This window comes from Helobdella robusta (genome assembly GCF_000326865.2).
Source record: "Helobdella robusta unplaced genomic scaffold HELROscaffold_30, whole genome shotgun sequence".
In the NCBI taxonomy this organism is placed as follows: Eukaryota; Metazoa; Annelida; class Clitellata; order Rhynchobdellida; family Glossiphoniidae; genus Helobdella; species Helobdella robusta.
Genome location: NW_008704502.1, coordinates 1,442,248 through 1,465,511, shown reverse-complemented (window position 1 = coordinate 1,465,511; position 23,264 = coordinate 1,442,248). Strand labels below are relative to the sequence as shown.

At 34.7% G+C, this 23,264-nt stretch overlaps 5 protein-coding genes across 5 annotated transcripts in view; 1 reads left to right on the top strand and 4 right to left on the bottom strand.

Annotated features, from left to right (window-relative positions):
* Nucleotides 1-3,173: 3,173 nt before the first annotated feature.
* On the bottom strand, nucleotides 3,174-3,788 carry HELRODRAFT_144825 (hypothetical protein; the record flags this gene model as incomplete). Its single annotated transcript, XM_009022067.1, has 3 exons — nucleotides 3,174-3,395; nucleotides 3,481-3,621; nucleotides 3,723-3,788. Coding segments are annotated over 3 exons (429 nt in total), but the record flags the coding sequence as incomplete, so codon positions are not given.
* Nucleotides 3,789-6,994: 3,206 nt separating this feature from the next.
* Nucleotides 6,995-8,560, bottom strand: HELRODRAFT_174623 (hypothetical protein; the record flags this gene model as incomplete). Its single annotated transcript, XM_009022066.1, has 2 exons — nucleotides 6,995-7,193; nucleotides 7,536-8,560. 2 exons carry the CDS (start codon nucleotides 8,558-8,560, stop codon nucleotides 6,995-6,997), a joined length of 1,224 nt encoding a protein of 407 aa, XP_009020314.1.
* Nucleotides 8,561-9,819: 1,259 nt separating this feature from the next.
* HELRODRAFT_174622 (hypothetical protein) lies at nucleotides 9,820-12,355 on the bottom strand (the record flags this gene model as incomplete). Its single annotated transcript, XM_009022065.1, has 4 exons — nucleotides 9,820-10,105; nucleotides 10,757-11,372; nucleotides 11,500-11,732; nucleotides 12,339-12,355. The coding sequence occupies 4 exons, from the start codon at nucleotides 12,353-12,355 to the stop codon at nucleotides 9,820-9,822; spliced, it is 1,152 nt and encodes a 383-aa protein (XP_009020313.1).
* A 1,375-nt stretch (nucleotides 12,356-13,730) lies between these two features.
* HELRODRAFT_192228 (hypothetical protein) lies at nucleotides 13,731-16,612 on the bottom strand (the record flags this gene model as incomplete). The annotated part of the gene is made up of 5 exons (XM_009022064.1): nucleotides 16,226-16,612; nucleotides 15,304-16,030; nucleotides 14,970-15,110; nucleotides 14,345-14,750; nucleotides 13,731-13,756 (listed from the first exon to the last, which is right to left on the bottom strand). The coding sequence occupies exons 1-5, from the start codon at nucleotides 16,480-16,482 to the stop codon at nucleotides 13,731-13,733; spliced, it is 1,557 nt and encodes a 518-aa protein (XP_009020312.1). The 5' UTR covers nucleotides 16,483-16,612.
* A 1,069-nt stretch (nucleotides 16,613-17,681) lies between these two features.
* Nucleotides 17,682-23,264, top strand: part of HELRODRAFT_100509 (hypothetical protein) — an 8,878-nt gene continuing 3,295 nt past the window's right edge. The window contains exons 1-12 of the mRNA XM_009022063.1: nucleotides 17,682-18,240; nucleotides 18,404-18,471; nucleotides 18,585-18,756; nucleotides 19,415-19,507; nucleotides 20,186-20,241; nucleotides 20,501-20,567; nucleotides 21,030-21,136; nucleotides 21,410-21,524; nucleotides 21,790-21,914; nucleotides 22,280-22,337; nucleotides 22,589-22,672; nucleotides 22,779-22,859. Coding sequence (XP_009020311.1) covers nucleotides 17,929-18,240; nucleotides 18,404-18,471; nucleotides 18,585-18,756; nucleotides 19,415-19,507; nucleotides 20,186-20,241; nucleotides 20,501-20,567; nucleotides 21,030-21,136; nucleotides 21,410-21,524; nucleotides 21,790-21,914; nucleotides 22,280-22,337; nucleotides 22,589-22,672; nucleotides 22,779-22,859 — 1,338 coding nt within the window. The 5' untranslated portion in view covers nucleotides 17,682-17,928. The remainder of the gene's footprint in view (nucleotides 18,241-18,403; nucleotides 18,472-18,584; nucleotides 18,757-19,414; nucleotides 19,508-20,185; nucleotides 20,242-20,500; nucleotides 20,568-21,029; nucleotides 21,137-21,409; nucleotides 21,525-21,789; nucleotides 21,915-22,279; nucleotides 22,338-22,588; nucleotides 22,673-22,778; nucleotides 22,860-23,264) is intronic.

Sequence of the window (23,264 nt, the reverse complement as noted above, 5' to 3'; positions counted from 1 at the left end):
AAGGTTGTCCGTAGATTGCATTGAGATTTTGCGCATAACAAAGATTGAACCAATTACCAGATGGGTAAGTCGCTGCACAGGAAAAATAGTTGTCGTGATCGGGTGTGGCAAAGGGCATTCCGTTCTGTAGTAGTTTAAAATTTTGTGGTGGCAGATTGTTGAACAAGTCAAGATTGTCACCGCTGTAAATAGCTACGTGTATGGCGTAGTTCTTAGTTTCTGAGTCTAACTGTGTTTCAAATATAGAAAGTATATGCATTGGAGTAACTTAAAAACAACATACGTTCTGTTGATTAACTAAAATTAATATCGTAATGAATAGGCATACTTTGAAACTGTCATATTCATCTGACATCCAATATCCATTGGAAAGAACTTCAAATCTCAATCTGTAGTTGGCGGAGTTGGTCAGTTGGTAGATTTCCTCTAATCCTAACCAAAGGTTGGCGTTGTACGTTCCAAAACCTGCCTGAAATTCAAGTTTGCAGTTTGAAAAATGTGCTCAAAATTAAAAAAATAAGTGGTATAAAACTTGATTTCGTGAAAATTTACCATTACTTTTACAAGAAGGTTTACATAAATTTGGAAACAAATATCATTTTCATTAGGAAAATCATTTTTCAACCTTATAAGTTGCCCAATTTTGTACGAAACTTTGTGTGCCATCAATTCTTTGCTGAATGACAATCCATCCATTGACAGACAAGACAGTAGTTGGTGATGGAAAAGTTGGAATGGTTAACAAAGTTGTTGCATTTGCGTTATAATCTAAAATCAAATTTCCAAAAATCAATATTCGCAACTTTCTAAATTTACTCAACTTTGAAATACATTCCGATGAACTGTTAAAGATAAAACGTACCTAATGGATTGAGGCAAACAGCTAAAATCCTGTTCCCTGTGATGCAAAAGTACAGAGCACCTGGGAACTGTTGATCGCTTTATCGAAGAGATCTTTAATTTGGGATTGATACAATCATTGAAAAAGTTTATTGAATTCTGTTGTAATTACCTAATTTAATTTCTTAAGTTTCATTAAACTAATGACCATTCTATTGGACTGCCCGCGATCCCAGTAGATCACTCAACTATTTTTTGTTGCAAATTTCTTTAAGTTTATACTATAGTAAAAAGGAAGGTTAAAGGTTAAAACTTAGTAACAGGGTGACAAAACACGCTAAAAGATGATTCAAAGTGAAAAATTATAGGCGTCTAACGTTGTTTAGAAGAGAAATAAAAAATTTTTAAAAAGTTTTTTCAAATAAAAGAGTTGGCAATATTTAACTCTCCTTATCATTGTTGAATATGCCATTGAATGAACCGCATGACATAGCGTTAATGGTTACTTGGCTAGACAATTAATTTGAAAGAACTGAAGAGACTGACCGTTTTGTGCGGTAGTTGATTCTAAAAAAAAATTAAATTTCAATTTTATTATACGAGGATTTTGGTGATTAATATTTTAAAAATGAAATAATAACAAAAACATCAAATGACATGAGACAAACCTATCATTTGCCTCGTCTTAGAATCCTTAAAAAAGTAATTTTTTATACTCTTTTTATGACATTTCCCAACAAAATGACATAAAATAACAAAAATATTTTTAAAAATTTGCAGAAAAATTTATCAACCTCAAAAGCGAAACATTCTGGATGCCACTTTGAAGTAATTCTGTTAATGATTCCGCAAAGAAAATGAAAGAGTTGGCAATATTTAGCCGGATCACCAGCATTATCTGACATGTACTTGAATGCGTTGCAAGTGATGTCACCATCAGTGGGAGAAACATAATGAGAACATTTGGTAGAACATTCCAGTAAGGATCGTATGTTGGTTAGTACTGTGGTAGGCTCTGAAGCAAGCAAAACACACATGGAATTGTCTGGCTCTCCTATCATTCCATACTTCTTATCAACTGCTGGTGCTAACGAGTTGACTGATGATAATACATTAATTAGGAGAATAATTTCATTCAAACACATTTAATATATTGCTGTTTATTTTAAATTTTGGCAAAAAGTTGTTTTTATGTTGTAGAAGTTGTAAAAGTTCTGTATACAAAACATAAAAATGTTGCGAAACTCCAAATGTTTGCTTAACGTGCACTGTTACTCATTTGCTAAATATAAACCATAATCATCTGCAATAAAAAATTTAAAATTCGAATTTAAAATATTTTTCACTATTCTATTGTTATATTTTTTTGTCTGCTGCTAAATATTAATGAAATATAATGAAATATTCATATCGTAAAATTTTCCCTTTCAAAATCATTCATTATAAGAGGCACTGGCATTATAAATGATAATTAAATATGTATGTTACAGTATGTGATTCACGATCATATTTTGTTGGCTTTAAAACATTAAGCTGTATCTTACTGTGTTTGTTCGCCTGTTTGTTCATTCGTTCGTCTGTTCGCTCGTTCATTCGTTCGTCTGTTCGCTCGTTCGTTCGTTCGTTCGTGTGTTCGTTTCTTCGCTCATTGACGTTTGTCATAATATAAATATTTGAATAACTATTCAAAATATGTTTATAATAGTTCGTCATTGAGTTTTTGTTGAATATTTTATGAACGCACTGAAATGAACATAAACTACTGAGAAGCGATTCAATTTATTGTTGATAACTGCAACAAACTTGTTTACAGACTCCAGTTTTACTAATATAATTTTAGATATGGAATATTAAACATTTCAGTTTTAAATAAATTTTTTTTTTCTAACAAAAAATATCAATATTCTCTAAACTTCCACAGCATCCATCAAACGTTTGCTTATTTATTGATCATTTGTAAATGATAACTTCCTGGTAAACCAATAAAATGTATATGAACATGTAAATTCACGACGAAAATGCTTAAATATAAGTGTGAGTGCATGTGTGGTGTGTGTGTGATGTGTGTGTGTGGTGTGTGTGGTATAGCGTATAAATAGCCACATTTTAAATTACAAATTTCATTGAGTTTTTTAAAGTATATAAATTGTTAGGAAAAACATATAAAATGTTTGGAAAAAACATGCGTAAAAAAGCAATCAATTAGTTCTAGGTTTTGAGCGATCAGAACAGGTTTTAAGCTCTCAAACCATCTTGATCATCATCCTGCAATATGTGACTGGAGACCAAGTATTAACTCTAGCAGTGAAGTACATGTCGTCGATCGCATAGACACCATTCAGGTTCTGTGCATAGCAGTAGTTGAACCAATTACCTGCGTGATAACTTAGGCCACAGTTCCTACGATTTGGAGTGTTGTCCCGGTCTGGAGTTGAAAATTTCATGCCGTTGTGAGAAACTAATGATGCACCGTGTGGTGGTTGGTTCAAAATGTCCAAGTTATCACCGCTGTAGCCAGAGACATGTATGGCGTATTGGAGAGATTCTGAGTCGATCTAGAAAAGATTCAAATGAATGTACTTCAATTCTTGACAACAAAGATTAAAGTGGAAACCATTGGAAGCCGGTGGGAAATTTCACCTTAAAATTGTCATATTCATCCGATGTCCAGTATCCATTGGAAAGAACTTCAAACCTCAGTCTGTAACTGGCTGAGTTGGTCAGTTGATAGATTTTCTCTAGTCCAAGCCAAAAATTGGCATTGTATGCTCCAAATCCGGCCTAAATATGTTTCCGATGTTTAGTTTCAACAGAAAAAGTTTGTATAGGTTTTACAAAAAATATTCAAAAGAGTTTCTTTAATTCAAAACTTTGTTTCCTACTTTATAAGTTGTCCAATTTTGATCGAAACTTAGCGAACCATCAATTCTCTGCTGGATGACGATCCATCCATTGACAAACGTTACAGGAGTTTGTCATGGAACGTTCGAGATGATTAGATTGCTGGTTGAGTTCGTGGCTTGAAAATCTTGAAATGAATATATTGCGGCTTTAGGCATTTAATTACCACTAAAAAAAACTTTTGATTTTGGGATTGTAGTTTTTTGCTAAACATTTGTTTCAGGAAGCATTAATTCTATGAAAAAAAATTGTAGTTTTTTTGTTTGTCCACATTTTTTGCTACAATTTTTGTTTTATTAATGAAAATAATTTCTCAAATGTTGAAAGAGGATGGAAACAATTTGATGATAAAATTCATTTGGCTAATTTAAACTTCAACCCTAATCAAATTATTCATTGTGGGTTGAAGATTCAGCCAGAAACGTCACCCCTTAGGCACGTGGAAAATAAAGAATAAAAAATAAAATAAAAATTAACCATCCTCTCCTGACAGACCTGACGGATTGAGGCAAACAGCCAAAATCTTGTTGCTAGTGATGCAAAAGTTAAGTAAACAAAGATTAGGTACTCCAGGCAGCTGGTTGGAACAACTGTAGAACAGGTCACCATTGTAAGTAAATGGAAAGTTGCATTGGGAGCTGTTGATTATCTGGAATGCTTTTATTTAATTTATAATTTTCTTGAAGCCTAACCAAGAAATTTTTTTATAGTTCTTGTTTTTAAAGTTTGATTTATAAATTCTTGAATTTTGATAAGGAAAATATTTTAGCGTTAGTTATTTATGAAATATTTGAGCTGCTGTAGAAATCAGTTTGATCGTTTGGCCGAAATTAACATATCACTAAATTTTTGTTAATGCCATGAAGATTCCTCGATATAATTTGATTATTTATAAATAATTGCTAAAAGTAAAACACATAAAATGATACGAAAATTGTTTTCAAATTCACAACAAACCATCCTCCACAGCCGAGTTACCATCAGACGCTGAAAAATTAATCAGTTAATTAATTAAAGATATGTGAAAATTTGCTTAAATGGGCGAAAAAGTTGGCATTCCAAACCTAATCTTTCCCTGGCTTCAACATCCTTGAATTTGTAAGGAATTTTAAATTGTTTTATTTCATTAAATAAGTTTGCTTTTCATAAACGATTTTTCATGCACATAGTGAACTTTTTTGACCATGCTAGGCAAGACAACGTTCTTTCAAATTTGCCAAGTACGGCTTACGATCAAAAATGAAACCTCAGGGAGACCATCCTAAAAAAACATTGTAATTGCATCACGTAGGGTTTCATTTGCATTCGAACAAGGTCACTGGCATGCTAATACAACACCAATTAGAATGTAGAAATATTGAATTGCTAGCGTGCCTTATACCATTTTACGTGTGCATTATATGTACGTTGAAAAAATTATAAAAGTGATAATAATTTAAAACGAATAAGGAAGGATACGAACATTTTCACAAATTCAAAATCAGCCACGAAATAAAACCAACCTCAAAAGAATAGCATTGATTCATTTTCAGAACAATCTTAAAATGAACATCGCAAGTGAACTGAAACAGTTGGCAATACTTAGCTGGATGACTGGCATTGTTGGATATGTAGTTGAATGCGTTGCAAGTGATGTGTCTAGCACATTCAATAGAACATTCCAGTAAGGATCGTATGTTGGTTAGTACTGTGGCAGGTTCGGAAGCAAAACACATGGGATTGTCTGGCTCTCCCACCATTTCATACTTCTTATCAACTGCTGATGCCAACAACAGAACTGATGCTAATAACATCGCTTGTGAGAAAATTTGGTTCGGCCGCATTGGTACAACTTTGCAAATTTGAATATGAAAAATTATAAATATAAAATTATAAATATAAAGAAAAAATTGTGTTATATTTTTTTCAAAACCGTATTAAAAACCAACATATATTAATTCAAGCTCAACTTTCAGCACTTTCGGCAAGTACATTTAGCTACCTTGAAACCAAATTTTATTAAAATTTATCTTCACATAACTCTACAAAGTTGTGCATCTAGTAAATAATAAAATGTATTTAACATTTTAATCTCAAATTCGACAATAGTCTCAAACCAAATTAAATCGATCAGTCTATTTAAATAATTAAAAACCACATCATTGTCATTAATAATAGGCAACCGCCATCAGTTGAAACAATGCAAGCAGTTCCTACATACCTTCCTACTTACAATAGAAAAATGATGGAAAATTCCGAATCAATATGTTTTAGTGTTGTTGTATTAGATGTTCATTAAATGCGTCATTGTTTTACGATGTTCCGAGTTTTAAAACAAATAACAAATATAATGACAGCACTTTCAAACGATACGGGCAGTTTGATTGGTCGGTTTATTTCGAAATTATGTTGACGTCATAGTTATAATTGTTTTTAATGTAAATGTTAAATTTTGTATCTCGACTGTAAATTTTTGCAATTAAGATACCACAAAATTGTTATTATTTCGGCAGGGTTTCGGAAGTATGGATAGAATAGATATCTATCTCTATAAACAAATTAACAACTTAACATCACCACCACGACCTTCTCCTTTATACAATCTCACGAACATTGTTTCACAAAAATTTCTGAGATTCAATTCAACAGACATTTCATTACGTTAACATAACAAAAGCTAGTATCATTGTGGTTGGTTTCTTGGTGAATTAAACTAGAGAGAATAAATATTACGTAATATGACGATAAGATGATGGAGTTGATGGTAGAACTTGCCAGCCGTACGCACTCGTTATGAAAAACTTTAAAAAAATATAAAAAAACAAGTTTTTTGCTATTAATTAGCTAACGCATTTTTCTAATTAAAATATGTGTTGTTATACGTTTATCTGTTTATATGCCAGTCTGTTTCTCTATCTGTCTGTCTCTTTATCTGTCTGCTTGTTTGTCATATTGATGTATGTTCATTGATATATAAATATGTTTGTAGTTTTTGGTACAAATTTTATAGCATTACATTGTATTGTAAGTATTCAACGTTATTTAACAATATTTTATAAAAAGTTCGTTTAAGCACACGCACGCTGACATTCACATACACACACACACACACCAACATATTCATATGTTGGTGTGTGTGTGTATGTGAGTGTATGTGTGTGTATGCAAATATATATTTTTGCATGTATGAATATGCTCTCTCTCTCTCTCTCTCTCCCTCTCTCTCTCTCTCTCTCTCTCTCTCTCTCTCTCTTTCCTCTATCTCTCTCCATGTTCATCGTCTGCTTTTGAACCAAAACATACGAACGAGTAAAAAAATTAACAGTGATGAAATGATGAAGGCGAAGATTATGGCAACTTTACTAAACAACACGAAGTGGTTTTGGGCCGGTTCATTTGTGGTTTCTTCAGCGTCTGCTTCTGAGTTTGCCAAGTTGCAGTTGAAATTTGGAGTATTTCCTACTTCCGTGCATCTGAGTGGTTTTGTGTGTGTGTGTGTATGTGTGTGTATTTGTGTTTGTGTGTGGGGTGTGTGTGTGTGTGTGTGAATGTTTATGCGTGTTAAAGATAAATTATAGTGAAACTAATACGAATATAAGGATATTATGATAAGAAAAGCAGCACTAACGACGTCAATAATAAAATGACAACCATAATGGAAGATAACAGAATTTATTATTATAAATAATTATTTTTCAACCCCTATAAGACATTAATAATGCTAAAAACAAAACAAACAAGACATTTTTTATTCAAATTTGTGACAAAATTCATAAAATTTTTTAAAAAATTCAAGTTTGTTTCATCTATCGAACTGAACTTTGGGTAACAATCTCTTCTTGGATTTCAGAATTGAGCACCAGGATTTATTGCAATAGGAATATGTTAATCTGTTAAAGTTCTCGAACCTACTGAAATCAAACGCACCGAGATTTTTCAACCGGTTTCCTTCTAAATTAAGCGCTATAAGTGTTGTTTCAGCACCGCTTAAAAAACCAGAAGGAAGTTTATTTACGTCATTGTATTTCAGAGATAGCATTTCTAACCGTTGAAATCCAGTTAAACTATTTAAGTTTGTGCTAGTGTTGATGAGCCGGATCGATCTGAATTCTCTGAAGGCCTCGCTAAAATCTTCTTGTTCAGTGAGACTGCTCAAATCCGTTCCACTGACCTCAAGAACATCATTCTGGCTCCTGCTTAGTGATGGGTGCTTAGCATTAACCACAAAATATTTAAACCCCCAGACATTCAAATCAACCTTGACATTCGTTATGTTAATGAAAAGCGGTGATCTAGGCGCCAAAACGAAGCCGCGAAAGTTTTTTAATCGCCCGCCAGCTACAGTCACACCTCCAACGCGTTCGCTAAGGATGAAGATGTGATGGCTGCTAATGTTGCAGTTGACGAATTGAATTTCGTCGAAAGGTTCGTACAGGTTTCTTCCGATCTGTACCATCTGCTGGTCAAATAGGATGGAGCTGAAGATGATCTTTGTGGCTGGTATCTTTTCCGAATGTACAATCAACCTCACTCCGCCGTTCAGATGGCCGATTTCAAGTTGGTCGTGCCTGAGACTGCCGTTGAACACGATCACTCTGCCACGCTCAGCTTCTGTCAGCGATTCTTCCGTAATAAACTTCTTAACAAGTGTCACATGCGTTGAACTAGTATCAACGTCTTCATCGTCGTCCTCATTAATATTATAATTTTCAAGGTTATAATAATTGTCATTAAAATTATTTTTATAATTGTTATTATTATTTATATTCAATAAACGAAAACTGGAGTTAATGTTGATCAGAGACAGGACCGAAATAGCTTTCAATAAAAATTTATCCATTTTATTAAAGGAAAAAAAAATTAACTTTTTTAATTAACCAACGGTATTTAATTCGCTTATAATTTTGATGGTTTGATCTTTTTAAAAATTTTAAAAAAATTTAAAAATCCACTCCAATGATTCTCAAATTTCAAGCAAGCGTAGATATAACCGCACATAGAAAATTACCGCGCATTTATATAATAAATAAACCAACACACACTCACACACGCACGTGCACACAAACCATGTTTCTCATTTATATGACGCACACACACACACACACACACACAGACACACACACACACAACGCATCAAGTTGGGATTTTTGTTTCAAAGATTCCGTAGAGTTTTTGCATTCTTTTCATTGTTGAAATTATAATTGATGTGGCGAATTAAGATTGTAGCGTCGTTCAAATTAAGAACAATTCTACCAGCGATGAATGTGTCATGGGCCTAGTCAAGGGGTGGTTTTCGGGGTTCCAAGTCATAAATAGGAAAAAATTACAATTAAAATATATCAATTGTTCTTATAAAGTCGCAAAAATAAAATAATTAGCTACGGAACAATCAATAAATCGATCAGTCGATCAATCAGTCAGTCGATCAATCAGTCAGTTGATCAATCAGTCAGTTGATCAATCAGTCAGTCAGTCAGTCAGTCAGTCAGTCAGTCAGTCAGTCAGTCAGTCAGTCAGTCAGTCAGTCAGTCAGTCAGTCAGTCAGTCAGTCAGTCAGTCAGTCAGTCAGTCAGTCAGTCAGTCAGTCAGTCAGTCAGTCAGTCAGTCAGTCAGTCAGTCAGTCAGTCAGTCAGTCAGTCAGTCAGTCAGTCAGTCAGTCAGTCAGTCAGTCAGTCAGTCAGTCAGTCAGTCAGTCAGTCAGTCAGTCAGTCAGTCAGTCAGTCAGTCAGTCAGTCAGTCAGTCAGTCAGTCAGTCAGTCAGTCAGTCAGTCAGTCAGTCAGTCAGTCAGTCAACCAAACGACCAATCAATCAATCAATTAATCAACTAATCAACCAAAAGCTCCGTTATTAACGCACTAAAGCGTCTACCAACATGTGAAAAGTCAACCTTGTTGTCATCTAAACCTTGCCGTTTTACTCTAAACTTACGTATTAACAAAAATATTAACAATGATAAAATGACTGTTGTGATGGTAATAGGAATGATGATAAACATCTCTCTAGATTTACTCATTTCGCTTTCTACACCCAAAATTTTAACTTTGATGGATTTGGTTATAGCAGCCTGAGGAGATGCAGATTTTTCTGCTGTCGTAACTCTAAGAAGTAGTGTTGGTACTGTCTATCTGTGAAGTTGTGGTAAAGTTTGAAGTGGTCGTTGTAATTTTTCTGGTTGATGTAGTCCCGTATGTTACAAACTCATTAAGTGAAGTAGTTGTGGAAGCTATAGTTGCTACAGAATCTGCAGTAGTTGAAGTGGCTGTAGTCGTTGTAGACGTCCTAGGCTGAGCAGCTGCAGTAGTACTTCTAGTTTTAAAAATTCTGTACTTAGTAATCGCTGCTATCTGCTTGCACTGTTTACAGCCTTCGGGCACAGTTGAACGCCTGTGCATTAAAATTTATAGGGTTTTTATAATCATTTATAAGGTTTTTTTATAATCATTTATATATATATATATATATATATATATATAATATATATATTGTAATATATATACATTATTATAACATTATTCAATAACTTTTGCTATTTTTGGTTATTTTCGTTGTTGTTAAATTTTTTTTCTAATAAGCTGTTAAACAATGAGATGAATAATGTTTGCTACATTCCTACTGTATATTCAATATATAGCAACATAAAAATATATTTCATTATTCAAAATATCGGAAGTTTCAAAAACGCTAATTTTTGACTGGCACGACACGACCGTGTCGATCACTCTTTACCAAATATGAAATCCTCACTTTTTTCAGATTTTAATTTATAAAATGTGAAATTAAAAAGATTTAATTGAAGTTTTGTACAGACTGTTATATGCAGTAATCGGATGGTGTGACGATTTTAACCGCAGTTACTGCAAAATGCAAAAGGATTCAGGCCAATGATACGAGATATGTGATGCGTTGTCGCTTCACGCGTCTTTAAAGCGTTGTTGATATTTTTGATTGGAGATCACGTAGGTAGGACTAACAATTGCACTTACGAGTGAATGATTGGTGTAAAATATATTAAAATCAACAGAAAACTAAACTAACAAAACATGACTTGACAGACTTCCAGTTGACTGCAGAACCGCGAACAAGAAGTTGTTTTCCTCTGATAAGATAAATTTTTTAAGATTAATAAATTTGCTAAAATTGAATCCGGCAAGAAAATACAGCGGATTTCCGGCTAAATTAATTTCTTGGAGAGATTTCTCTGAGCCTTGTAGAAAGTTTTTTGGAAGCTCGTTGATGCCGCTAAACGTGAGATGAAAAACCTCCAATCTCTCAAATTTGGTTAAATATTTAGGATTAATGTTTGTATCATTGAGTTTTACTACTGAAAAAAATCGGAAAATTTTACTCTTTTTCAAGTTGAAACTGCTCAGATCTGTTCTGCTGACTTGGAGCACATTTCTTGTCAATAGCGATTTATTGTAAAAGTGGGCATGAAACAGAAATCTATCATCGTCGACATGTCTTCTTTTATCAACCACCTCAACATCGGATATAGAAATGATATCCGGGACGCCGTGCTCGAAGAAGAACTGGTCAAAATCTCTTAACACACCGCCAGTCATTATTAACTCTTTGAAGGGAGAACTAAATTGCACATGGAAAACTAAACTACAATTTAAAAACTCAACGACATCTTGTTTAGCGGCCGATTCTGTTTCAAACAAGTAGTTTTTGTTTTCGAATGACAAGGAATTAAAAATGTATGTCCGCGCGTAGTCTGTTACGTCATTAAAGTATATCAGGTGAGCCCATGATAAATCTGAGAAACTAAGTCAGACTTTTAATTTCAATCACCCTCTTCTTGCATTCCTCCTCTTCTGCCAGGTTCACTCGGACAAACCTTTTAATAATCCAGCACAATATCAGAACATTTAAAAAAAAATCTGTTGTCATTTTTAAACTGTTAAGTAAAATTCGACGCAAAAAGTTTGGATTTAATTTAACTTCAATAATAACCAAAATGATTATGACATCCCAAGTTCTTTTGTAGAAGTTCTTGTACTCTTGCCTCCTAGTGATTTTGAGTGCGAATGCGTGTGTGTGTAAGTTTGAGTGTGTGGATGTAAAACAATGTTATTAAAGAAATAAGCTATCCTACTACACGCATGATAAAAAATTTAACACTTAATGAAACATTCAAAGTTGATTTTCTAAGGTAACTAAAGAAAAATTCAATTAAGCTCTATTTTATTCTTTATCAGATGCTTGAGTTCGAAGTCCATGAAAATTTTTCAAAAACATGTGTTGCTAGCTAAACCCATCGGAATGCATTTTTTTCTATTTACAGTTAATGCAACAACCATCTGCCGACAACTAATCGCAACATGCTCCACCATCTCTACTGCGTTTGACGAGTTTTTTGGATGGATGGTTGAACTTCGTCTTGTAAAACCATGGATATAATATATTTATATTATACATATCCAAGTGAAAAGCATAACTTTGTCAGATTATTTTCTGTACACCCTAAACAGTTTTTACAACTCGACGTTATGTTCTGCCAAGAAACATGCAGATAAAAAAATTCAAAGATTAATCACCAGTTTCCTCAAACAATATGTTGATAATCTATATATAAACTAAATATATTACATAAACGAAACTCTAACGAACTAACCCTAACCTTAAACGCATAATTTTTCATTTAGATTTTGGTTGGAGTTGGTTTTTTTTCCGATTCCCAGTAAGGTTTGTATATATATATATATATATATATATAGATGTATATATATATAAATATATATATATTATATCAAATATGGCATGAATTATGGTCTCCTTTCCATCCAGCCATACACACACACACACACAAATATATATATATGCGTGTGTGCATGTGTGTGTTTGTGTGTGTGTGACACGCACTTAGCTTATCACACGATAATATTAGGATAATGTTAAACTGACAAAAAAACGTTCTAACTCCCATAGTTCTATCGAAAGAAAATGACTACAACTTGAACAACAATAATATTAATAAATAATAACGAATAAGAATAAATAATAATAATTATCGTAAACTGCTTGACTGGATGTGAATCAGACAATCAATCTTATATTGTTTTCGGAAAAAAGTTATTTGCCTTCTTGAATATACAGATCAACAGCTTCGACAAAAATAAATGAAATAGTCAATCAATCAATCAATCAATCAATCAATCAATCAATCAATCAATCAATCAATCAATCAATCAATCAATCAATCAATCAATCAATCAATCAAAAGATTAAGCCGCTAATCAAACAATCAACCAAGAATTCAATTACATTGATTTGATTTAAAAAATAGATTAAAGAATTATTTCTATAACAATGACGATTTATTGAAGACCGTACGTACGAGCTATTTCAATCGCGACTATTCACTGAAGATTATGTATGTATGTACGTATGTATGTATGTAGGTATGTTTGTATGTATGTATGTATGTAAATATGTATGTTTGTACGTGTGTTTGTTCCAGTATATGTACGTGTTTGTTTCTCTGTTTGTTTGTGTTTTACGAATGTATATACATACATACATATGTTAGTTTAATTGTCTGTTTGTGCGCCTGTCCCTATATATCTCTACGTGCACAACGGACCCGCGAATTTTCGCCTGTACGTCTGTATGATGATTTAACAGCAAAAATAATCTTAACAGTGATAACAACGATAATAATTATTATTATTATTATTATGATATGATAAATGTAATGATAATTATTATTATTATTATCATCTGACGGGGAAGATAATGTTAAATCGTATTCCATGAACTATCTTTATACACATACACACACGCGCGCGCGCGCGCGCACGCACACACATAAATAGCACATTAACATCGTCTAGGTACATATATATGTAACTTTCTTTTGATGAACATCATGCACACATACGGACAAAGGAATATACGTTTCATTTATTTATGAACTTATTTGATATAAATATTTTTCATTAATTTATATTATTATTCTTCTTATTATTATTTAGTTGTTTATATTTTATTTCTAATTCAAATAAAATTAAACACCAACATCAGCATCGAAATCTAGGAGAAACAAATATGGAAAGTCAATTAAACAATTGATTGACAAATAATTAAAACACACACTCACACCACACACACTCACACCACACACACTCAAATTCTTCTTATATGACTTATATACAAAAACAAAAATGTGCGAACGTAGTAGAACAAGTCAGTTAGATATATGCATATTAATCAATCCTATATATACACAAATTTATCAAACTATATAGATACATAGATTGACACACACATTTGTTTGTCCTTCATATATATATATATATATATATATATATATATATATATATCTGAATAAACCACACACACACACACACACACATTCATACATATACAAAAACATATAAATAAATAAATAAGATACTGAGATATAAATAATGTGATTGCCAGGTAATCAAGAAACTTTAAAAACAATTTGTAAAACAGCAACCACAAACACACACACACACACACACACACACATATATACACACGTGCACACATTATAAAACACACAAACAAACGCACGGAAACGAGAACACAACCCATGCAGCAGACAGACAAAACCAAAAAAAAAAACAACTCAATAATTCCCACCGGACGAGCTACCAGCCCCACTGGCAAAACTATCCAACAGCCCCCCGACAACCGAAGGGTCTAAATACCCCACCCCGTCATCCTCATAATCCCCACCACCTCCCCCGCCGATCTCTCCATCATTATTCTCTCCATCATCTGCATCGAGATATCCACCAGAGCTGCCACCACCACCGCCACTACCGGCATCGTGTCCCCCCCCTTCCAGGTCATTTTCCTGGTAGGGGTGAAACTTTTTTCGATGTCGGTGGAGCTGCATGAACCAGCGAAACTTCTCGCCGCAAATTTTGCAGTCATACTTGTCCATGGCCAGGTGCGTCCCCCTGATGTGGTTGCGCAGGCTCGACTTGCTGCAGCGACGGGCCTGGCAGATGTGGCAGACGTACTGCATCTCGGCAGACATCGACTGGTCGACTACCTGTGGAGGAAGGATGTGTGTGTGTGCTGGTGTGTGCGTGTACGTGAATATGCGTGTGAGTGTTGATTTATGGAGTGTGTGTGTTGCACAACAAAAAAACAAAAAATAAACAAACATTTGCAAAACAACTACAGCTAACCACAAACTAACAAACTAACCATGCAACAACAATCTACAAACTATGCAACAACAAAACAACAACAGCAAAATTAGCATAACCTGTTGACACATCTCGTTGAGAATTTCGTTGTATGAACTGCTGTCTTGCGGAGGAAGTTGTTGATGTTGTTGCTGTTGTAGTAGCTGTTGCTGTTGATGCTTCTGACGGTTATCAATTACATGACTCTTCAGCTGCTGTTGCTGCCATTGTTTAATGTCATTTCAATTTCAACATAGCTGGCTAAAGTTGTGTGTTGGTTTAGGGTGTGTGTTTGTGCGTGTACACTCCCTAAACTAACACACCTACACAGTTAAAATGTTGCATTTCAGTTCACATATTTAAAAAAATATTTTCAAAAACCTGAAAAAAAAACTATAGAAATCAGCCACTAACATAAGCAGCCAGACTCATATTATTAGTCGCCACACACCTCCTAACTCTCCCTCTATTGCTGAATCGCCTAATTGAACCCCCTCGAACTCTTGGTAGCCTAAAATTGGTGTTGAAGCTTCGACGATTATTGAAATTGTTATACGGTTGCAGTTGTTGTCTCGTGCTGTTGTTGTTGCTCTGATCATCATATTCATCATCGTCTAGAATTTCATTTTTGATGTAATTGCTGTTAGCATTGTTGCTGTTGTTGTAGTTGTTGCTATTAACGTCAGCAACATTACTGTTGATGTCTTCATTGTAGTTGTTGTGCGAATAGTTAGAAGTGTTATAACTGTTGTTGTTGTTGTATTTGTTGAAATGATTGTTGTTGCTGTTTCTTGTATTATGCGAACTTCTTGTATAATTACACCGGCTGTTGTTTTGTTGTCTTTGGTAACATTCGTTGTTGTTGTTTTCATTGCTGTAATTGTTGTTGCTGTTGCTGCTATCTACGTTACTACCCGTGCTATTGTTGTTGTTGTTGTTATTAAATAAAATCTCTTGTTTGATTATTGCAAGTTCATTATTATTATCATTATTATTGTTGTTATTGTTATTATTATTATTGTTGTTGTTACTTTGGCTGTAATCATTATTTGCATCATCATTTTCATCTTCTTCGTCATCGTCGTCATTGGTCAGATCACAAACATTCATGGATGTGGAAACGTTTGTTTGTGGTGGACATCTGTGTGTGTGTGTGTGTAAGTTTGTGTGTGTGTGTGTCTGTAAGTAAGTGTATGTGAAATGTGACAAAACCTAATTACTATAAAAGTATAAAATCAAAAAGACTAGATCAGTTTCTTAATATTTATTAATTTATCTACTTTATTTAATAATTTAATTAACAAGAAAGGAATACAAAAAATCTGAAAATACTGACTGAGTGTTGGGGACATTTTTAGGATCTTTCTCTTTGATATTCCAGGCATAGGAAACATTCGACCCATTAGAGGAAATTAACTCCTTGATGCTAACCAGTATGACGTCATCCTTCCCGTCCCCGACCGTGACCCCCACTAATGCCTCAATGCAGAAATCTACGTCTGGCAATTTTAACGCATTCTTACATAAAATAGGCAGAGCGTTGGAGAGTAGAGTTTTTAGTGAAAAATGTTTGTTGGATTCGCGCGGAACCATTTTTTGTTTTTCAATTTTGTGTTTTTTCAAAAGATCGTCAAATATGAAATGATCGTGAGCAAATAGATCAACATTTAAAAATTATTCTTCATCTCCATTTAATTCAAAAATCAAAACAAAAATTAATTTTTAACTAATAAATTTTAAATGTAGCCAAAAACTAAATATGTAATTCTATAATGCTAAGTGTATTGTGGTGAATATTTCATGGAATTTATGTAATTTTGAAACAAATTTACAGTTTTTACATTTAGTAAAATAAAATATATTTTATTGTTTGCCAGAAAACGTCATTAAATGCTGATTTTTATAAATATTTATCTGTAATTCATCAAAACATAATCAAAAATGCAATTAAACACCTTAATAATTTAAACCTATTATTTTCATCAATTTAGTTATTTTATTTCATTAATTTGGCATTAAAAATTTAAACAAATTTATTTTAATAGTAATTTTGTTGTTGATTTTTAGTAGTAATTTTCTACGTTTCTTGTCTTTCTCTTTTCTAACTTTATTTCAATTTTAAAAGTTTGTAGAGAGAAAGAGTTTAATCTTTAATTTTAATGTGAATAAATTTATTTCATTTTAGCTATTAAATATTTTATTTTTAGTCAAATATAATTTTTTTGCCTGAAAAATATTTAATTACATTTTTATAATAAAATAAACTGACCGCCCCAAATGTAAGTGTTCGCGTTTAATTTTTAATAACATTTTAAAAATCTATTATTTATTTTTTTTTATTGATATTTAATTTTTAATTACAAAAATAAGAAATAGAAACAGCACAAACGCAAACGTTTGTCATTATTATTTATTTTTATTATCCGTTTTTTCCAACTTTTTCGGGTTTTCAGAAATAATTCAATTAATAAAGAAGTTTGTGTTGTTTTTCTACACAAGAATTTAATTAATTAAATGTAAAATCTGAAAGCAATTAATTTAGTTTTTATTTTTAATATTTAAATACTTGTCATGCCATTTAAATCTAAATTCCTAAAAAATGGGGATCTTGTCATAATATTTTATGCATTAGCTAACACCAAAATTTCATCTTTTACCCAATTTTAAATTTGTTAATAAGGGTTTTTTTTGTTTAGCAGTGTATTTTTCAATTAGTATTTTTTGCTTTATTTATTAATTTATGTTCATTGAAATCATGTTTTTTATTTCATGAATTTATTAATTCTATATCTAAAGGTTTCTAAATTATTGAGTCAAAAGCACAACTGTGAGGACTGTGCTGATGAATTTTGAAGGGAATCATTTTTCATCTCTACCCTTTTGATATCTGTCCTAATTTGTTGGAATTTTCTTACGAGTTTGAGTCGTCCTGCCATCATTCATCTACTTTAGTTTCACATTTTTGCACTTGTTCCAAGTTCCGCTTTGTTGAGCCATCTCTGACTGGTTCAACCAATACATTAAACACTAACAGGCAGAATGGATACAGATGATGATGACTTTTACAATGAGAATACCCCCGATGAAACTGAAGAGGAGGAAGAGGAGGACATGGTGGCTGAGAGTAGTAGCTCCAGTAAAAACAAGTTGGCTGCTAAAAATAAACGAGGCCGAGGCGAAGAAGACGAGGACGATGATGACGGATTCGATGCCCACCACATCGAGACCAAGCCATTAGGGAAAGATGGTGAGGATGAGGATGAAGAGGATTATCTGCATGAGGTTTTGTCGCCCGATGAGGTCGTCAAACATATGAATGACTGCATCAAAGAAGTTAATGTCATTCTTCAGGTTGGTTGGCTGGCTGGCTGGTTGGTTGGTTGGTTGTGATGAGTGGTAGTGTGCTAGAGAGTGATTATGAAGATGATTAAGAGGATGATCATCATAAAAATGAATGACAACTGAATGAAATAAATTGGTAAAAGTAAATTATGATGCCTACAATCATTGCCAGCTTCCTACCACAATAACCCGCATCTTGCTTAACCATTTCAAGTGGGATAGGGATAAACTGATGGAACGGTCAGTTGGATGTGAGAATGCATGTGTTTGCGTGTGTGTATGTGTCTGTGTGTGTTCGTTGGGGCCACTTGTTGGGGTTTGTTGGTCATTGAGTTATTTAATCACTTGGTCAGTTACTATGACGACGATCAAGACAAACTGTTTGCTGACGTCCGCGTAGTCAGTCCATTCAAGATGCCCATCACTAATCCTCCACCTCTCCCTCCGCCACAGTCATCATTGTTGGCAGCACCCGGTGGCAAGTTCAAGGTCAGATTCAATGTCATTTTTGTGGGGCCCATGTATGTGGGCGTTCTGTTGAGGGGTTGTTTTTCAGTGCTTTTGATTAATAATTATGATGTGACGAGGATGAAGATGATGATGATGATGTGATGATGATGATGATGGTGATGATTTGGAAGCAGAAAGGTAGCAAGCAGACACAGCCAGTACCAGCTCCTTCATCATTTCCTCCAGTGTCATCTCATCTAAACCAATCAACCGAATGCGAGATTTGTTTCCTGCCAGTTCTGCCTAATGTATGTTTCTTCTCGTTATTGTCATCATACTTCTCGTTAATGTCATCTTGCTTTTTTGTTGTTGCCATCGTCGTCGTTTGTGTCATAGACATGGTTTTGGAGTTGATTATCAGCCTCTTCATCGTCATCAACTTCTTCTTATTCATCTTCATCATCTTCTTCTTCACCATCGCGTCATCTTTTTGAAGTTAATCATCAGCTTCTTTGTCATTGTCATTAACTTCTTCTCTTCTTCTTCATCATCCCCATCTTCATCATCATCTTCTTCATCATTTCCTCCTCTATCATCATTTTGAAGTTGATCATCAGCTTCTTTGTCATCATCATTAACTTCTTCTTCATCCCCATTTTCGTCATCTCTTCCTTTATCGTCTCCCTCCTTCATCATCTCTTCCCCCATCATCTTCTTCATCGTCATTTTGAAGTTGATGACGGGACTGCAGTGTGGACACACGTTCTGCGCTTCTTGTTGGAGCAAGTACCTCACCACGAAAATTATGGACGAGGGAATGGGGGAAGTCTGTGATGATGATGATGATGACGATGATGATGGTGATGTGGTGATGATGATGATGTGGTGATGATGATGATGTGGTGATGATGATGATGGGGTGATGATGATGGGGTGGTGGTGCTGATGATGCGGCTATAAAGATGACAATGTGGTGATGGTGATGATGTTGTGGTGATGATGATGATGATGTTGTGGTGATGATGTGATGATGATGATGATGAAGATGATGTGATTGTGGTGATGAAGATGATGTGATTGTGGTGATGAAGATGATGTGATTGTGGTGATGAAGATGATGTGATTGTGGTGATGAAGATGATGTGATTGTGGTGATGAAGAGGATGATAATTTTGCGTCGTTAATATTTTCTACTATTGTATGATCATTAATGCCATCTCTTTTATTCTTAAATTTATTATCATCGTCATCTTAGTTTTACATTCTTCTTCGCCATCATCATCTTGTCGTTGGCATTATCTTTATTTGATCACCATCATCATCATTGACACCCGGTATATCATCACACTGTCCATTGACACCCGGTATATCATCACACTGTCCATTGACACCCGGTATATCATCACACTGTCCATTGACACCCGGTATATCATCACACTGTCCATTGAGACCTGGTATATCATCGTACTATCATCACTTTATCATTGATATCGCGTATCATCAGATGATTTCTTGTGCAGCACATGGTTGTGATATCCTGGTAGATGATGAGATGGTTATGTAAGTAAAGTTGTTGTTGTTGTTGTTGATGGCGATATTGATGTTGATGCTGTTGTTGTTGATGTTGTTATTGACGATGTTGTTGTTAATGTCTTTCGTCAATCATTATTATCGTTTCAAATTCTCCTTATTATATCTATGACTCACGCTGCGATCGTAGCGTCACTAGCCACATCATCATCCTCATCTTCATCGTTATCTTCTTTATAATCATCATCATCGTCTCCACCATCATCGTCGTCGTCGTCGTCACTGACAGGAAATTGGTTACAGAGCCCAACGTCAAACTGAAGTACCAACAACTGATTACCAACAGTTTTGTCGAGGTGACGGCTTGTCATTCATTCATTCATTCCATTCATTCATTCCATTCATTTATTCATTCCATTCATTCATTCCATTCATTCATTCATTCCATTCATTCATTCCATTCATTCATTCATTCCATTCATTCATTCATTCATTCCATTCATTCATTCAATCATTTATTCATTTGCACATTCGTTCATTCACTAATTCGATTTTACATTCACTAATTCATTTATCTTTTGAAATCTTATTAAATAACTCATTCATGTATTCATTCATATATCCATTCATTCATTCATTCATTCATTCATTCATTCATTCATTCATTCATTCATTCATTCATTTAAACGTTTGAATGGTACACTTCTCAGCAAGGCATGCACGCACACAAACATACACACATACAAACACACACCGCACACATACAGGTATACAACACACGCGCAAACACACACACACACATACAAACACACACACAGTGCAATAGATTACTGCGCTGGTGCACAGCTCCTAACTGCAGTTTCGTCATCAAGGTTCAACACTCAGATGCCAGGCCTGTCAGGTGCAAGTGTGGCAATGTTTTCTGGTTAGTTACTACTGATTGGCTGGTCGGTCGGTCGGTCGGTTGGTTTATTGGTTGGTTGGTTGGTTGGGGCCTACTGCTGATTGGCTCTGGTCTGATGGGCTGGTTAATAGCTGATTTGTCGTATGCTGATTAGTTGATTGATTGGTTGCATGCTGATTGGTCCTTAGCTGATTGGTTGGTCGTTGATTAGTTGATTGGCTGGTTGTATGCTGATTGGCTAATTGATTGGGGCTGGTTAATTGGTTGAATTGTCATCTTCTTCCTCTTCACCAGTTTTGCTTGCGGTGAAAATTGGCACGACCCTGTCCAATGCAAGTGGCTAAAAAGGTGGATTAAAAAGTGCGATGATGACAGTGAGACTAGTAACTGGATTGCTGCTAACACTAGGGTCGGTTGGCTGGTTGGTCGGTTGGCTGGTTGGTTGGTTGGTCGGTCGGTCGATCAGATGGTTGACTGGCTTGTGGATTAGTTTGTTGAATGATTGATCGTTTGATTGATTGATTGATCGATCGGTCGATCGATTGATTCATTGATTGATTGATGGATCGGTTGATTGATGGATTGATGATCGTTTGATTGATCGTTTGATTGATCGTTTGATTGATCGTTTGATTGATCGTTTGATTGATTGATCAACTATTTTGGCCAATCAGGAGTGTCCAAAATGTCATGCAACTATAGAGAAGGACGGAGGTTGCAACCACATGCTGTGCAAGAGATGTAAATTTGATTTCTGCTGGGTTTGCCTTGGCCCCTGGGAGCCTCACGGGTCGTCCTGGTTTGTTCGTGTTGTTGTTGGTTGGTGGTGTTGTTGTTGTTGTTGGTTGGTGTTGTTGTTGTTGTGTTGGTGTTGTTGGTGATGTTGTTGTTGGTTGGTTGTTGTTGTTGTTGTTGGTGGTGGTGGTGTTGGTTGGTTGGCTTTGTTGTTGAGCTGTTTTGTTGCTGTTGTTTTATAGTGTCGTTGTTGTTGTCGGTGGTGGTGTTTCCTTTTTGTTGTCAGGCTGTTTTTGTTGCTACTGGTGTCGGTGTTGCTATCAGCTGAGCAAACCTCGGCCCTGTCCTTCAAGGCACGTGTCGTTGTTGCTGCTGACGTATAGTGTTTGTTATAGTTTCAATGAATTAGTTAATTAATGGTTTAATTAGGTATAATTGCAACCGGTATGATGAGGACGCCGCCAAGAAAGCCCGAGATGCCCAAGAGGCTAGTCAGACGGTGATGATGATTGTAGTGATAGCGGTAGTACTGATAATGATCACGATGGTGATGGTGAAGATGGTGATGATGATAATGATGATGATGACGACGACGATGATGAGGATCGTTTTCCACCACCACGTTCGTCGTCATTGGGGTCACTGCAACTGGCACCATCATCGTCACCATCATCGTCATCATCATCTCAATCATTATCATCATCGCCTACGTCATCTTCATCATCATCATCACCGTAGAAGTCGCGAGCTGCCCTACAACGCTATCTGTTCTACTGCAATCGCTACATGAACCATATGCAGAGTCTCAAGTTCGAACACAGGGTAAGCCAACACAGTTACAGACACACACACATATACACGCATACATACATACATGCATAGAAACATACATGCATACACACACACATACACACATGCATACATGCAGTTATACACAAGCGTTAGTCAGAAGATGGAAGAAATGCAGCAACATAACATGTCCTGGATCGAAGTTCAATTTTTAAAGAAGGTCAATCAATTAGACAATCAATCAATTAATTAATTAGCCAATTAATCAATCAATTAGCCAATCGGTTTATTATCTGTCAATCAGTCTGTTAACCAGTTAATCGAGTGATCAATCTATCAATTATTCAATTGTTTAACTGATGAACTGAATAATCAAAAGTTTCATTCAACTGTCTAGCCAATATTTTATCCCTCGATCATCAATCAACTTTCAAATTAACCTTTCAACCAGCTATCCAACTAACTATTAATCCTAATAATAATCACTATCAATCAAATAATCCACCATCAATTAGCCAACCAACCAACTATGAACTAACCATCCATAAAACCTCTCAATCAATCAGCCATCCATCCAACAAGCTCTCAATCAATCACACAATTTAATATCAAAGAACCTATCAAC